At 39.8% G+C, this 17,400-nt stretch overlaps 1 protein-coding gene across 1 annotated transcript in view; it reads right to left on the bottom strand.

The window, feature by feature from the left end:
* Positions 1 to 17,400, bottom strand: part of VOPP1 (VOPP1 WW domain binding protein) — a 158,277-nt gene that overhangs the window by 77,636 nt on the left and 63,241 nt on the right. Inside the window, exon 2 of the mRNA XM_065935223.1 lies at positions 1,841 to 1,899. Coding sequence (XP_065791295.1) covers positions 1,841 to 1,899 — 59 coding nt within the window. The remainder of the gene's footprint in view (positions 1 to 1,840; positions 1,900 to 17,400) is intronic.

The following is a 17,400-nucleotide window of genomic DNA, read 5'->3' on the forward strand; positions in this document are numbered from 1 at the left end:
AAATTAGAGCCTATTATATAGAGTGAAGTAAGTCCAAAAGAGAAAAACAAGTATCGAAGATTAACACATGTATATGGAATTTAGAAAGATGCTACTGATGAACCTATTCGCAGGGCAGCAATGGAGATGCAGACACAGAGAACAGACTTGTAGATACGGAAGAGGGTGGAGCAGAGGGTGGGATGAATGGAGACAGTAGTAGGGAAACATACACACTACCATATATAACATAAATAGCCAGTGGCAATTTGGTATATGATTCAGGGAACTTGAACTGGGGCTCTGTGACAACTTAGAGGGGTGGGATGTGATGGGAAGTTGGAAGGAGGTTCAAGCAGGAGGGGACATATGTACACCTATGACTGATTTATGTTGATGTATGGCGGAAATCAACACAATATTGTAAAACAATTTTTTTAAAAAGCACTAAAGCTTTGCAAGGAAAATTCACTGTACTAGGAACCAAATCTTTCGTCTCCCTGTTATTCCACAATCATTTTTCTTCAAGATGACAACTCTGTAACTAGAACCAAAGCCCTTTTGCTGCTACTTTATCTTTCAAGTAGATTTTGTCTTTCTGCAGCTGCAGAGTATTTCTGCCAGGACTACACCTTTTGGGTCACTAATGACTCCTGCTTTTCAATATGAAACCAAGGCAGAAAAACTGCCCTTTACCTGTATTCCATTCCCATTCACAACCCAGCAGCCTTCTCCACATATGCTGGTCTCTTCAAGATTAAAAACTGAAGAATGACAGGTAAGAAAAATATACATCTTGGCCAGTTAAGAAATAACCCTCTTTGCTATTATGTATAGCATCTCCTGTTCAATCTCCCCATATACTAGAAAATAATGTTTCTGCTATAACAATTATATGCATTACTAAAATTTTTCATGCTTAACAAAATTCAATACAAGGGTTTTTGGGGGAAAATTGCTTTGGCGCATTCCACTTGAAACTTATGGAACTTCGAAACATAATCAAAAGTAGTAATTGATAATCTAGACAGTTAATCTGGCCACCTAGGCAGGTGTGTCAGTGAAGCTAGTGGCTGCCACAGCAGATATTAAAAATACAGAAAAACAAAGGCAGTAAGGCTTCAATAAAAGCGATGCTGGCGGGTGCTGAGGGCACTGGAAGAAGCACAACCTGCAGACATGCAGGGCTGACTGCACCTGCCTAGAGAGGCATAACCTGCAGACATGCAGGGCTGACTGCGCCTGCCTAGAGAGGCATAACCTGCAGACATGCAGGGCTGACTGCGCCTGCCTAGAGAGGCATAACCTGCAGACATGCAGGGCTGACTGCGCCTGCCTAGAGAGGCATAACCTGCAGACATGCAGGGCTGACTGCGCCTGCCTAGAGAGGCATAACCTGCAGACATGCAGGGCTGACTGCGCCTGCCTAGAGGCGCCAGGGCCAGGTGCCCCTTGTGATCGCCCATCTCTCTCTCTCTCTCTCACACTCACATCAGACTAAGTACTTTTCCTGCCCTGTTCAAGCTCAGAGTTCTTTCCCACCACCTCTGCTCGCTTTGCTTAGGAAGATGTGTATACATCAATACAACGTGGGCCTTGCTTAGACCTTCTGCCCTCACCAATCACATACAAGCTAACATGCCTCACAGAACAGAGCACTCAGACTGCTACACTGTCCTCAGGGCAGCTGGTCTGAGTCCTTAGGGGGGGGTTGCCCGCTCATTCAGGGGCACAGGCAGGTGAAACCAGGGCGAGAGGCCGCCCAAGGCTGGGTCTGCCCTATCCCATAACCACTCCTGTGATCTATGAAAGAAATAATTCCCCGAGAAAGATGTGACCACAGGTAAGTGCCAATACTTACATATAATAAGTGGGATAGAGTCCTTCAAAATACCAGCAATGTTTTTTGGCCTCTGTGCACTGGAAATAGAAGGAAGAAAAGATTCGTCAGTGAAAACTCATTTGCATACTGTTGAGATCTCACGCAAAAAAAACAAGGAAGGATGAGTGAAGGCAGCTTAAAGTGTGAGAAACAGGCATCGGAGGGACAATGAGTCAGAGGGAGATTCACCCGCTACATGACTTTTTATTTCTTCAAAATTTTTGAAAGAGAAGAAAACATCGATTTCCCTATCATTTTTTTCTAGCTTTTCTAAGTACAAGGGGATGAATAATTCATTAAAATGCAAGTTAAAAACAATCCATTTTTTAAAATTCACATGGTATGATACTTCAAATATCTAAAGATGCTAGCAATAATTACACAGATTCCGCCTAATTTTTGTTTTTGAAAAACATCTCCCAGAGTTTTAACATTTCTAGATCTTTATATTTCAGGATATACTGACTCTCAAACAATGTGGTGGTTCAGAGCACCCACCCTCCACACAGTTGAAAATTCACTTTGAACTTATGGGTCAGTCCTCCGTCACCATGGCTCCACTGATCATGTAGTGTTGTTGTATTTACTATTGAAAAAAAAAATCACGTTTAAGTTGAGCCATGCAGTTCAAACGCATGTTGTTCAATGGTCTACAGGATTCCAAAAGGCATATTCCCCAGTGGGCACCTATGCCTGCCAGATCTGTGAGGCAGAGTTGACCTGATACAATCAGTGGGGGCCCTGCCCTCGGTCCTTCCCATGGATGAGAAAGATGGAGAGGGGAACAAGGAGGGACTTCCCTGTGCTTTCCAAGGAAGCTGAGGCTGAATTTTCCAGATGGCAGGGCTGAGCAGATGTGATTCCACCCTGGGGAGTTCAGTATCTCCAACGCCTGACAAGTGGCAGAAAGCCAGGGGCACCAACTGCAAGCAAGAGCTCCAAGCAGAAATGCTCTGGCCGAGTTGAGCAAGGCTTTTCTAAAATTACTCCACTCATACCATTATTTTTAAAAAATACACAACTTCCTACTTTCATGACCCAGTTCATTGACTCCCATATGTAAATAACATCTTCAAAATATTACAATGCAGAAGTACCAGCAGGAAAAGGCACAGTGAAAGCAAAGCTCTCTTTGGGCAAGGCGGGGACCAACTGTGTTGTTCACCCCTCTCCCGGGGTGTATGCTGATGCCCTTCTACCTCAGTCTGCCTGACAGCTGCAGAAGTTCAGAAACACACCCCAAATCTACAGCAGAATGCCAAGGGAGAGGTGAGTATGAATGTTATGTACTAGGCTGGCTAAATTCAATGAGTTGTGAAAAGGGCATGAAACACTGGATTTTAAAAATACATATATGCTTTAAGACACTAAGAAGCACATTAGGGCAGCCTGAAGTAACCCAGATTTATTAATGGAAAATGAGTTTAATTTAGCCTAGGTTAGCTTCTGTCCAATTCAAGAATCGAAGTTCAGACAGCTAAAGAAATCAATTTATCTTGTCAGGGAAGAGTAATTTCAGGTCTGTACCCTAAGTTACAATTCATTTCACTAGAGTCTTCTGTGATAAATTGAGAAACCAGGTCTCATTTCCAGGTGGCATTTCCAATGTCTCTTCTTCATTATCCATCACCACTGGAGACAGACACACTTTCTTGGAATTCGACACTCAAGTTCCACACACAGTCAAGAAATGGTGTCCCTAATGCCAGTCCTGAATCTTGGGACACCAGAGCCAAGTCCAACTCCCCACTTTTCGCTTCTCTGGTCACCCCCACGGGCATCTCACTGGAGACTCAGACCCAAGGGCCCAGGAGCAAGGGCCGGCAGGGCCTCAGCAGGCAGGACCTGAGATGCTGCCCTCAGCGTCCACTGTGGAACAGCCCTTTACCTGAAGACCTCCTTTTCAAAGCAGCCACATTTTTGGACCCAAGCACCACATCTCCTAACTCTTAAGGGAACAACAAAAATAGTATCACTGTTGCCTTTTAGGATTTTTTTATTGGTATGTCAGTATGAGGAATGCCATTTTACAGATTAAACACTGGGACCCCTCAGGGGTGTCTTGCTCAAAACCACCTTTCTTTACAGTGTGGTTTCTCCTAGATTAATCAACATTACCCTGAAGCACTTGCTTTGTCCACCTCCCATGCCCCCATGTTGCTGTATGACTGGAGGACAGGCTGACATCAGACCTGCTACCAGTTCCACCATTAGCAGGTGAGAGGCTTGGGAAGGCGGGTTCCCAGTTTGGGCCTCCTCTGAACTTAGCAGCAGCGTGGGTGATAGGAAGATGCACACACATGTCTAGCAGAACCCATGGGAGCATGAGTTTCGGAGCTACAGCAGGTTAAATAACAACCTGAATTGTGAGACAGCACAACTCTGAGACACTCCCACATGTGGTTGTTGGGAAGGAAGAGCAATCTCTGCAAAACTATGGTTGCCTTTCTCTTTCACTGATTTCCTCTCCACAAAGATGGAACGCCACATGCACAAGGTTATGTATGGTGGCATTATTTCTAATAATGAAATTCTAGAAACAATGTAAATACATACTCACAGCAGGCTGATCAGATAGGGAACAGTATGTCCATACAATGGAGGACTAAGCAGCCAACAAAAATGAAGTTTCTCAGAACCTGAATGAAATGATTTGTACAATGCAGTGCCGTGAAAAAGCAAATTAAGAAGGGCACATGTAGCACACTAATTTTTATGAAAAAGGAAACTTGTACATTTGGTTAATTTTTTTACAAAAAGAACCACAGGAAAGGTATGGTGAAAAGTAATGAGAATACTTGTCCTATAGGGGAGGTGGCAGAGGAGTGGCAGAGGCTGGTGCAGAAATGGGGATTCTGTGAATATACTTTTTTTGTGGCCACACTGCGTGGCATGTAGGATCTTAGTTCCCTGACCAGGGATCAAACTTGTGCCCCCTTAGTAGAAGTACGAAGTCTTAACCATTGGACCATCAAGAAAGTCCCCGAGTATACTGTTTTATATAGGTTGATTTTTGAATCATGTAAATGTTTTTCATATTCAAAATACAAAGTCTGGAGAAGAAAATGGCAACCCACTCCAGTATTCTTGCCTGGAGAATCCCATGGACAGAGGAGGCTAGCAGGCTATAGTCAGTGGGGTCGCAAAGTGTCAGGCACAAATTAGTGATTAAACAACAACACTTAAATTGTACAATATGATGCATTTTAACATATGTGTGTACCTATAATATCACAAAATTAAGGTAATGAACATATCATTACCCACAAAAATTTTCTTATGCCCCTTAATGATCTCTTCTTGTCCTCCCTATCCAGATGCAACTATTGATTTATTTCATTTCATAATACATTAGTTTGAATTTTCCAGAATTTTATATAAATGTAATACAGCATGAGGTTTTTTTTTTTTTTTTTTTACCTTCTATCAGTAAGCATAATTGTTTTGAGATTATTTACTGTTGTCAGGAATATCAACATATTGTTCCATTTTGCATTGAGTAATGTTTCCCTGTGTATGGATGTTATACAGTTGCTTATCCATCAATTGTTAACGAACATTTAGGTTGTTTCCATGGCTTCCCTGGTGGCTCAGATGGTAAAGAATCTGCCTGCAATGTGGGAGACCCAGGTTAGATCCCTGGGTTGGGAAGATCCCTGGGAGAAGGAAATGGCAACTCACCCCAGTATTCTTGCCTGGAGAATTCCATGGACAGAGAAGCCTGGCAGGCTACAGCCCATGGGGTTGCAAAGAGCTGGACACAGTTCAGTGAGTAACACACTAGGTTATTTCCAGGTTCTATCTTTTAAAAATAAAGCATATTTGAAGCAAAAAGAAAAGAAAAAAAATAAAAAGGATTTTTTAAAAACCCACTTTCTCAAGCTTGGAGAGATTCCCTGAATTCCACCATGGAGCTCTTACACAGGCTACCACTTTGTTGGAAGCAACCACACAGAGAGAGCTGGGATTAACACAAGAGACTTACAAAAACACCCTCCCCTCCTGCTGCCCAAAGATGCCAAGGTCGCCCTTTTCCACCCACTCTTGCTCAGACCACCCCCAGTCTCTTCCCAGCACTTGCTGGGGTGTCTAGTAAACCCACTGGTGCTTGTTGACTATTCTGGTGATGACCTTTCATCACTTATCACTAAAGCCACTCAAATACGATCTATTTTTTAAATATTAACCCAGTGTGTTCCTTTATAAAATATTCTCGAAGAAAATGTTACAGTTATATTTCCTGAGACAGAAGAGAAAAATCTCTGTTAAACTGAGCTAGCTACCTACCATTTAAATTCTTGAAATTTGCTAATATCCAGGCAACTTCTTCACTACTTTTGGATGCTGGACTTTTACAACAGCTTTTATCAATAGGGCAAAAACACATATATATGGTACCTCACCAAAGTTAACACATCATCATATCATTTTACAGCTGAATAATACGAAGAACACAAGTCATGTTTCATTAATTATAAGACAATTTCATTAACTGTAAAACTGAAAGAGGACTGGGGGGTCCTGATCCTTTCCACCGTTGAGCCTCTCCTCCAGTAAAAGCTGGGTAACTCAGCACCAGTGTTAAAGTCACCTTGCACAAGCATCTGAGAGACCTAGTGGTGAGAATGGAGATTAGGTTCTCCAGGTAGGACATGCAGAGGGAGATTTCTGCTGGAACCCACCCAGCATGGAGAGCCAGGTCCTACCAAGTGAAAGTCTACCAGCAGAGCCACAGTTAGCCTACTGATTCCAGTTTCCAAATCAGCATAAACACAGGATTCAGGGTATTGTCAGACAGCTCAAACATTGCAGATGTGGTCAAAATGGGCATTTGTAAAGGTGAGTGAGGGTGCTTTCCAGAATACTCCCCAACAGGGCTGGACTGTCAGAGGCAACCCCATAGACAGGCAGATGGCAGCATGGAGAAAAGTGGGAAGAAGGCACGATGCCAGGTTCCACTGCACCAGGGCCAGGATGAATCCACCCATAGAGGAAGGATGGATTAGAACCTAAAGAACTGTATTCCAATTCTGATGGCCACTCACCAACCACATTGTCACTTGGCCTGGATCTCAGCGTCCTTTCTTCTAAAGCAGGATGGACTCTCATCCCTGCTGAATGTATGAGACAGCCTGATGAACTAATTAAGATTGAATACCTCAAAATGCCTGGCCAGACTGGGATATGGCTCCAGGAATCCCATAGCCAGTTAGTACTCTATTTGGAAATATGCATCCTGAAGCCAGCTTTCTTACTTCTCTGGAACAAATGACTTCCAAGGCTCATTTTTACTGTGATCATTTATCATTTAAGCGAAGCAAAATATCTTGAAAACAAAGATTCTAAATATATAATACCTTACATTTTGGAAAACTGCTGTATGCAGTTTTCTAAAATCTCCTTAAAATAATAAGCCCCTTTCCAAAAAGAGTTTGTAAAGTAAACAAGGGAAGAAAAAAAAAAAAAAAAACCCATTTCAGGGTTTTATGTCTACCTCCCAAAGTAGCTCAACCCATTCTATAAAGATATTACCATGACTTCTTAAAAACTGACCATCTACCAAAACAGGAAATACACTTGTTAGGAGAGATCAGCCAGCTACTTGCTGTCACTGATGGTGTCCTCAACAGCCAGGATGCTCCACCATGTTCTGGCAAACATTGGGCCCTCACTGAGCTCATGGAAGCATTAGTAGTAAAGCTATCTATTTCCTGAAGGGAGAGTAGAGAGCAGCAACATTCAATGTATAAACTATTGACAAAGCAGAACCTCCAGGAATGCAAGAAAACATTTACTGTCAAGCACAATCCAAGTGAGAGAATCTTAAGATTTAAACTGGGAAGGCTTGTAAGTTGTCTGTACTCAGGAAAGAATCCTAGTGGTCTGTCATTCAAGGACTATGATATTTATAAATGTAGTTGCTGCTGCTAAGTCACTTCAGTCGTGTCCGACTCTGTGTGACCCCATAGACGGCAGCCCACCAGGTTCCCCCGTCCCTGGGATTCTGCAGGCAAGAACACCGGAGTGGGTTGCCATTGCCTTCTCCAATGTGTGAAAGTGAAGTCACTCAGTCATGTCCGCCTCTTAGTGACCCCATGGACTTCAGCCTACCAGGCTTCTCTGTCCATGGGATTTTCCAGGCAAGAGGACTGGAGTGGGGTGCCATTGCCTTCTTTGATAAATGTAGTTAAGCCCTCCTATATATAGTTATCCATAGTGAGCCAAGATCTAAGCAGGCCCCAAAGAACAAATCCTTGTTAATGTCAAATAATAATCCTCATATTGACATAAATTATTCTACATCTATCTCCACTGTATAGGAAGAATCATGATGCCACTGTTTGATAAAATTGAACGTCCTTCCTCTGTTCCAAATTCAAAGAATCAGTATCACAACACTGATCAATTTTGAGAGAACTGAAGCCACCTGTGACTTTGGACACGTGGTGGTCAAGAGCAAGCTCTAAGGGATTCAAAGCACTGAAGAGTTTATCTAAATTCTACCCTCCTCCTATTCAGTGGAGGCTGCGCTGGGATCTCTGAATAGCAAGCTGGCAAATGAGGGCTTCACTAACAGAAATAATCCCACCTGCAAATTAAGTACCCTTGTTTTACTTATTGTGGTAATAACTCTAGGTGGTCTGTTATGGACCAATAAGTACACAATCTTCTGTGAAACGGTGGTGGGGGTCCCCAAGAAAATCAGCCTGATGACTCTCTCCATCCTGTGCTGGAATCTGGTGCTTCTTTTACCTTCATCAACGTGCCTTGAGGCTGCATTCAGTTCACCCCAGTCAGCTTCAGCCCAGTTAGCTAGGGCACCCACAGTCTAATGGAGGGAGGCTCCGAGACACTGGCTGGTCTCGTGCTTAGCACCACAGACAGAGGCACAAGGTACAGGGGGGCCCTGTTGAAGTCTGATAAAAAATTTACAAAGGGCACGCTTGATCCTCACTGGGGCAGAGCTGCCAGAGGCTAGAGAAAACCCTAAGAGCGCTATCTCCTGCTCCTGTGGTCACCGGCACCCCTGCGTACCTGGTGCTGCCAGGGTCCCCACAATCCAAGCAGCTGTGCCACTTCCACGCATGGTCCTCCAGCTCCTGTAGATGACCGACATGCAGAAGTTGAGATAAAACAACAGTTAAACCCCAGGGGCAGTGTGGCGAGGAAGAGGATTGAAAACCTTCCCACCGGCTGTACAAGATATAGATCAAATCCACACAATCTAGGCGGACTCTGTATCTATGGAATATATAAAAAGGACAATGAATGTTCTCACAAAAGAAAACGCCCAAGTTATAGCAAGGGTAGATAGTGGAGGAAAAAACACATAGGAGTAGGGCAAGATTACAGTATGAGCTGTCCCCACAGAAGGTCCAGAGACCAGCCCAGCATTGGAGGGCCTCCTATGGATGCAGAGGTGGGCTGGAACTCACAGTGGTGAGGATACTGACAGCTGAGATCCAAGAAAAATATTTATTATTATGCTTATATTTTGATTTGTTCTGGATTTTTTTCTCTTCTATATTTTGTGTTGTAGTTGCTGTTTCTTTTTTTTTTTTTTATTAACTCTGTTTAACCTTGTGAGAACTTTTTTAAAAATCACACTTTTTATTTCCATTATATAATTCTACCTCTGTGTTGAATTTTTGGGTTTCTGTGGGGTATTTTCTTTTTCCTTTTAAAATTTTGTTTGTTTCTCATATTGTTCTTTTCCTGCTATAGTTATTCTTTTATATATATGTTTATATTTATGCTATATACATATATAAATGTTATATTTTTATATGTTTCTATATATGTTATATATATGTTTATATATATGCTATATATATATTTATTAACTTATATGCAGAGTACATCATGCAAAATGCCAGGCTGGATGAAGTGCAAGCTGGAATCAAGATTGCCAGGAGAAATATATCAATAACCTCAGATATGCAGATGACACCATGTGGCAGAAAGCAAAGAGAAAAGAAACAGCCTCTTGATGAAGATAAAATAGGAGACTGAAAAAGTTCGCTTAAAATTCTACAGTCAAAAAACCTAAGATCATGGCATCTGGTCCCATCACGTCAGGGCAAATAGATGGCGAAATGATGGCGAATAGATGGCGAAACAGTGACGGACTATTTTCTTGGGCTCCAAAATCACTGCAGATAGTGACTGCAGCCATGAAATTAAAAGATGTTTGTTCCTTGGAAGAAAAGCTATGACCAACCTAGACAGCATATTAAAAAGCAGAGACAGTACTTTGCTGACAAAGACTCGTCTAGTCAAAGTTATGGTTTTCCCAGTAGTCATGTATGGATGTGGGAGTTGGACCATAAAGAAAACTGAGCGCTGAAGAACTGATGCTTTTGAACTGTGGTGTTGGAGAAGACTCTTGAGAGTCCCTTGGACTGCAAGGAAATCCAACCAGTCCATCCTAAAGGAAATCAGTCCTGAATATTCATTGAAGGACTGATGCTGAAGCTGAAACTCCACTACTTTGGCCACCTGATGTGAAGAACTGACTCACTGGAAAAGACCCTGATGCTGGGAAAGACTGAAGGCAGGAGAAGAAGGGGATGACAGAGGATGAGATGGTTGGATGGCAACACCAACTCTATGGACATGAGTGTGAGTAAGCTCTGGGAGTTGGTGATGGCAGGGAAGCCTGGCATGCTGCAGTCCATGGGGTTACAAAGAGTTGGACACAACTGAGCGACCGAACTGATATATATTTATACATGTTATATACCTGCATATATGTATATAATTGTATATATGTGTATATATATATATACTTGTATATATGTATATACTTGTATATGTTATATACTTGTATATATATACAAGCATATACGTATATACTTGTATATATGTATATATTTGTATATATATGTGTATATATGTTATATACTTGTATATATGTATACTTTTATATACTTGTTATATACTTGTATATATACATATATATACTGTGTATATATGTTCTTTTCAGCAGGAAAAGAACATGTGTGTATATATATATATATTTTTTTTTTTTTCCTATATAGTTCTATTTTCTTTTGTTTTCTTCCTTTTCTCTATTTCACCATGCTTGTTAATTTGTTTGGTTTTCTTTGCTCTATTCCCTAGTTGGTAATCTCCTTTGGTCTTGTTTTCTGGTTTGTGTTTTAGTTAGTTTTGTCTTTAATTGGTTGATATCATTCCTGGCTTTCTTTGCTTGCCAGGTCACTGTCTTGTACTTTGTTTTCTTTGGACTATTCTGGGGTTTTGTGTGTGTGTGCATGTGTGTGTGTGCTCCTTTGTTTTTGTTATTATTGGCTGACTGTCCATTTATCTTCTGTCTGGGGTTCGCTTTTTGTTTGTTTTAGTGTGCTTGTTTAATTTTCTTTAATGCCATAAAAAATGGCCTGTAGGATCTTGGTTCCCTGAAGTCAGGTTTGAACCTTGGGCTGGGGAAACTGAGCCCAGGACACTAGACTGCAGAGAACTCCTGACACCAGGGAGTCTTAACTACTGGGAACTCACACGAAGGCGTCCACCTGTGTCCAAGACCTGACCTCATCTAACTGCCAGAAGCACCCAGTGCAGGATGCCTCACCCAAACAACAAGACAAAAACAGCAGACAGGCTTCCCACAGACACGCCAAGCATGCCACCTCACCCAGGCCTACCCGCCAGAACACAGGCACAAGAAGCCTACGCAAAGCACCGAACCCAATCCAGCCACTAAGGGTTGAGACCAAAAGGGGGAACTGTGACCCTACAGCCTGGGGAAAGTAGACCTCAGACACAGGAAGTTAGAAAAAATTAATTAAGACAGAGAAATACTCTGCAAATGAAGGAACAAGGTAAAAGCTCAGAAGACCAAATAAACAAAGAGGAAATAGGCAAACTATCCGAAAAAGAATTCAGCGTGACAAGAGTAAAGATGACACAAAACCTTGAAAATAGAATGGAGAAAATACAAGAATCAACGAACGCACTTAACAAGAACTTAGAAGAAATAAAGAACAAACACACATAAACGAACAACATAATTACTGAAATTAAACATACTCTAGAAGGAATCAATAGCAGAACAGAACTGAAGCAGAACAGGTAAGTGAGCTGGAAGAAAGAATGCTGGAAATAACTGCTAGAGAGCAGAATAAAGAAAAAAGAATGGAAAGAACTAAGGACAGTCTCAGAGGCCTCTGGGATAATATTAAAAGCACCAACATTCGAATTATAGGGGTCCCAGAAAAAGAAGAGAAAATGAAAGAGTCTAAGAAAATTTTTGAAAAGACTCTAGTCGAAAACTTTCCTAACATGGGAAAGGAAATAGTCGATCAACTCCAACAAGCACAGAGATACCAATCCAGAATAAACCCAAGGAGAAACACGCTGAGAAACATACATCAAACTAACAAAGATTAAAAACAAAGAAAAAATATTAAAAGCAGTAATGAAAAAGCAACAAGTAACACACAAGGGAAACCCCACACAATAAACCACTGATCTTCCAGCAGAAACTCAGCAGGCCAGAAGGGAATGGCAGGACACAGTTTAAGTACTGCAAGGGAAAAATCTACACCTAAGAATACTCTACCAGCAAGGATCTCATTCAAAATTGAGGGAGAAAACAGAAGCTTTACAGACAAGCACAAGTTAAAGAGCACCACCAAACCACCTTTATAACAAATGTTAAAGGGGCTTCTATACGGAGGAAATACAAGAGAAGGAAGAGACCTACAAAAAGAAATCCAAAACAATTAAGAAAATGCAAATAGGAACATGTATATCAATAAATACTTTAACTGTAAATGACTTAAATGCTTTAACCAAAAGATATAGACTGGTTGAATGGATACAAAAAGAAGACCCATATACATGCTGTCTACAAGAGACCTAGTTCAGACCTAGAGACACATACAGTCTGAAAGTGAGAGTAGGGAAAAAGATATTCCATGAAAATGGAAATCAAAATAAAGCTAGAGTAGCAATTCTCATATAAGACAAATAGACCTTAAAATAAAGAATATTACAAGAGATAAAGAACACCACATAATGGATTAATCCAAGAAGATGTATCAATTATAAATATTTATGCACCCAACACAGGAGCACCTCAATACATAAAGCAAATGCTAACAGACAAAAAACTCAACAGACACAAAAAAAGCTTTTGACAAAATTCAGCACCCGTGTATGATAAACTCTTCAGAAAATGGACATAGATGGAGATTACCTCAACAGAATAAAGGCCATATATCATATACCAGAACTGACTCATTTGAAAAGACCCTGATGCTGAGAAAGATTGAACGTGGGAGAAGAAGGGGACAACAGAGGATGAAATGGTTGGATGGCATCACCAACTCGATGAGCATGAATGTGAGTAAGGTCTGGGAGTTGGTGATGGCAGGGAAGCCTGGCATGCTGCAGTGCATGGGGTCATACAGAGTCAGACATGACTGAGCAACTGAACCGAAATGAACAATAAACCCAAAGCAAACATTATTCTCAATGGTGAAAAACTTAAAAACATTTCTTCTAAGATCATGACTAAGACAAGGGTGCCAATTCACCACTACTAGTCAACATAGTTTTGGAAGTCCTAGCCATGGCAATCAGAGAAGAAAGAAATAAAAGGAATCCACTCTGGAAAAGAAGTAAAACTCTCATGGTTTGCAGACAACATGATACTATCTATACATTGAAAACCCTAAACATGTCACACAAAAAAATTACTAGAGTTAATCAGTGAATTTAGTAAAGTTGCAGGATACAAAATCAATATACAGAAATCACTTGCATTCCTATATGCTAACAATGAAAAATGAGAAAGAGAAATTAAAGAAACAATCCCATTTACCACTGCACCAATAAGAAATAAACCTACCTAAAGAGACAAAAGAGCTGTATATAGAAAACTCTAAGATACTAATGAAAGAAATTAAAGAAAACATAAACAGATGAAGAGGATACTATGTTCCTGGACTGGAAGACTCAGTATTGCAAAAACAGACTTGCACTACCCAAAGCAATCTACCAATTCAATGCAATTCCTATCAAATTACCAATGGCATTTTTCACATAACAAGAATAAAATATTTCACAATTCATACAGAAACACAAAGACCCCAAATATTCAAAACAATCTTTAGAAAGAATTGAGCTGGAAGAATCACCCTTCTGAATTCACACTATACTACAAAGCTACAGTAATCAAAACAGTATGGTACCAACACAAAAACAGAAATATGGCCCAATGGAACAAGATAGAAAGCTCAGACATAAACCCAAGCAAATATGGGCACCTTATTTTTGACAAAGGAGGCAAGAATACACAATGATGAAAAGACAATCTCTTTACTAAGTGGTAATTAAAAAACTGGACAGTTACAGGTAAAAGAATGAAATTAGAACACTTCCGAACATACACAAAGATACACTAAAAATGGTTAAAGATGTAAATGTAAGAACAAAAACTATAAAACTGTTAGCAAAAACACAGACAGAATTCTTTTTGACATATACAACAGCAAGATCGTCTATGATTCACCCTCTAGAGTAATGGAAATAAAAATAAAAATAGGCTGAGTTTCCAGGAAGACAGTGAACTCCGAGAGGTGGTGCTTCAGTGTCCTGCCTAAGAAAAACTGCCTTCCCTGGTTTCTTGAGAGATCTGGTTTCACTTATGAAGGAACCAAAGCTTATGGAGGTTGAAGAAGAAAACTAAAACCCTAAGAGATGTGATTGCTGTCCCAGTTCACAGTACAAGAGATCAAGTCTTGAGCCTTTGGAGTGGGAGCACTGACTCCAAGACCCTAGACTACCAGAGCACTAACCCTAGAGGGTATCAAATAGTGAGAACTCACAGAAAGGAAACCACTGTAATACAAGACCCGGCATCACACAACCACCAATAGCATCCTGTGCAGGACACCTCATCTAAACAACAAACAAAACAAAAATACAAACTCAATTATCAGCAGACAGGATTACCACCTCACTCAGCCGTGCCCATCAGAGGAAAAACAAACAAACAAAAACTCAATACAAATCTCACCCTATAAGAAGCTCACACAAACCACTGGACCAACCTTATAAGGCAGAAACCAAAAGGAAGAAAGAATTCAACTTTGAAGACTGAGAAAAGGAGAACTCAAACACAACAAGTTAAAAAAATAATGAAAAAGCAGAAAAATACTACACAAATGAAGGAACAAACTAGAAACACAGAAGTCCAAATAAATGAAGAGGAAATACACAAACTACCTGAAAAAGAATTCAGAATAATGATACTAAAAATTATCAAAAACCTTGAAACCAAAATGCAGAAAATGTAAAAATCAATTAACAAAGACCTAGAAGAATTAAAGAATAAACATGCAGAGAAAAACAACACAATTACTGAAATCAAAAATACTCTAGAAGGAATCAATAGCAAAATATCTAAAGCAGAAAAACAAATCAGTGAGGTGGAAGATAAAATGGTGGAAATAACTTCTGAAGAGCAGAAAAAACGTAAAAAGAATGAAAAGAACTGTGGATAGTCTCAGACACCTCTGGGACCACATTAAATGCACCAGAATTCGAATAACAGGGGTCCCAGAAGAAGACAAAAAGAAAGGGCATGAGAAAATTTTTGAAGAGATTATAGTTGAAAATTTCCCCAACATGGAAAAGGAAATAGTCAATCAAGTTCAAGAGACACAAAGAGTTCCATACAGGATAAACCCAAGGAGAAACACACCAAGACACATACTAATCAAACTAACAAAGAAAGTTTAACTAAACACAAAGAAAGAATATTAAAAGCAACAAGGGAGAAGCAGCAAGTAACATACAAGGGAAACCCCATATACTTAACAGCTGATCTTGCAGCAGAAGCTCTGCAGGCCAGAAGGGAATGGCAGGATATATTTATAGTACTGAAAGGGAAAAGTCTACAACCAAGATTATCGAACCAGGCAAGGATCTCATTCAAAACTGATGGAGAAATAAAAAGCAAAAGTGAAGAGAATTAGTACCACCAAACCAGCTTTACAACAAATGTTAAATGGACTTATACAGTCAAGAAATACAAGAGAAGAAAAAGATTTACAAAATCAACCCCATACAATTACGAAAATGGCAATAGGAACATATATATCAATAATAATTTTAAATGTAAATGGATTAAATGCTCCAACCAAAAGACATAGACTGGCTGAATGGATATAAAAACAAGACCCATATATGTGTTGTCTACAAGAAACCCCCTTCAGACCTCAAGACACATATAGACTGAAAGTGAGAGGATGGAAAAATATATTCCATGCAAATAGGACACAAAAGAAAGCTGGAGTAGCAATCCTCATATCAGACCCTGAGGGATGGGATGGGGAGGGAGGTGGGAGAGGGGTTCAGTATGGGGAACACACGTACATGTAAAAAAAAGACACATTTTCTTTATAAATAAAAGAAAGAAAAAAATAAACCTTAAAATAAAGATTATAAGAGATAAGGAAGGACACTATACAATGATCAAAGCATCAATCCAAGAGGAAGACATAACAATTGTAAATATCTATGCCCCCAACATAAGAGCACCTCAGTACACAAGACAAACCCTATCAGACATAAAAGGAGAAATTGACAGTAACACAATAATAGTAGGAGACTTTAACACCCCAATCACACATGGACAGATCATCAAAACAGAAAATTAATAAGGAAACACAAGTCTTAAAAGATACATTAGACAAGTTGGATCTCACTGATATCTTCAGGACCATCATTCCAACCAAATGCTGAAGAATACATGTTCTTCTCAAGTGCACATGGAACGTTCTCCAGGATAGACCACATCTTGGGTCACAAATCAAACCTCAGTAAATGTAAGAAAACTAAAATCGTATCAAGCATCTTCTTCGACCACAATGCTATGAGACTAGATATCAATTACAAGAAAAAAACTGTAAGAAACACACACATGGAGATTAGACAACATATTTCTAAATAACAAGCAGGTTACTGAACAAAACAAAGGGAAATAAAAAAATTTCTAGAAACAAATGACAATGAAATCACAACTCAATACCTATGGGATGCAGCAAAAGCAGTTCTAAGAGGGAAGTTTATAGCAATACAATCCTACCTCAAAAAACAAGAAAAACATCGAATAGACAGCCTAACTTTACACCTAAAACAACTGGAAAAAGAATAACAACAAAAAAAAAAAATCCCCAAAATTAGTAGAAAGAAAGAAATCATGAAAATCTGAGCAGAAATAAATGAAAAAGAAATGAAAGAAACAACAGTAAAGATTAATAAAATTAAAATCTGTTTCTTTGTGAAGATAAACAAAATTGACAAGCCTTTAGCTAGACTCAACAAGGAAAAAAAAAAAAAGAATCAAATCAAGAAAATTAGAAATGAAAAAGGAGAGGTTACAACAGACAGTGTAGAAATACAAAGGCATATAAGAGACTATTATGAACAACTGTATGGCAATAAAATGGATAACCTGGAAGAAATGGACAGATTCTTAGAAAAGTTCAATCTTCTAAGACTGAACC

The sequence above is a fragment of the Muntiacus reevesi genome, chromosome 4 (assembly GCF_963930625.1).
Source record: "Muntiacus reevesi chromosome 4, mMunRee1.1, whole genome shotgun sequence".
NCBI classification, from domain to species: Eukaryota; Metazoa; Chordata; class Mammalia; order Artiodactyla; family Cervidae; genus Muntiacus; species Muntiacus reevesi.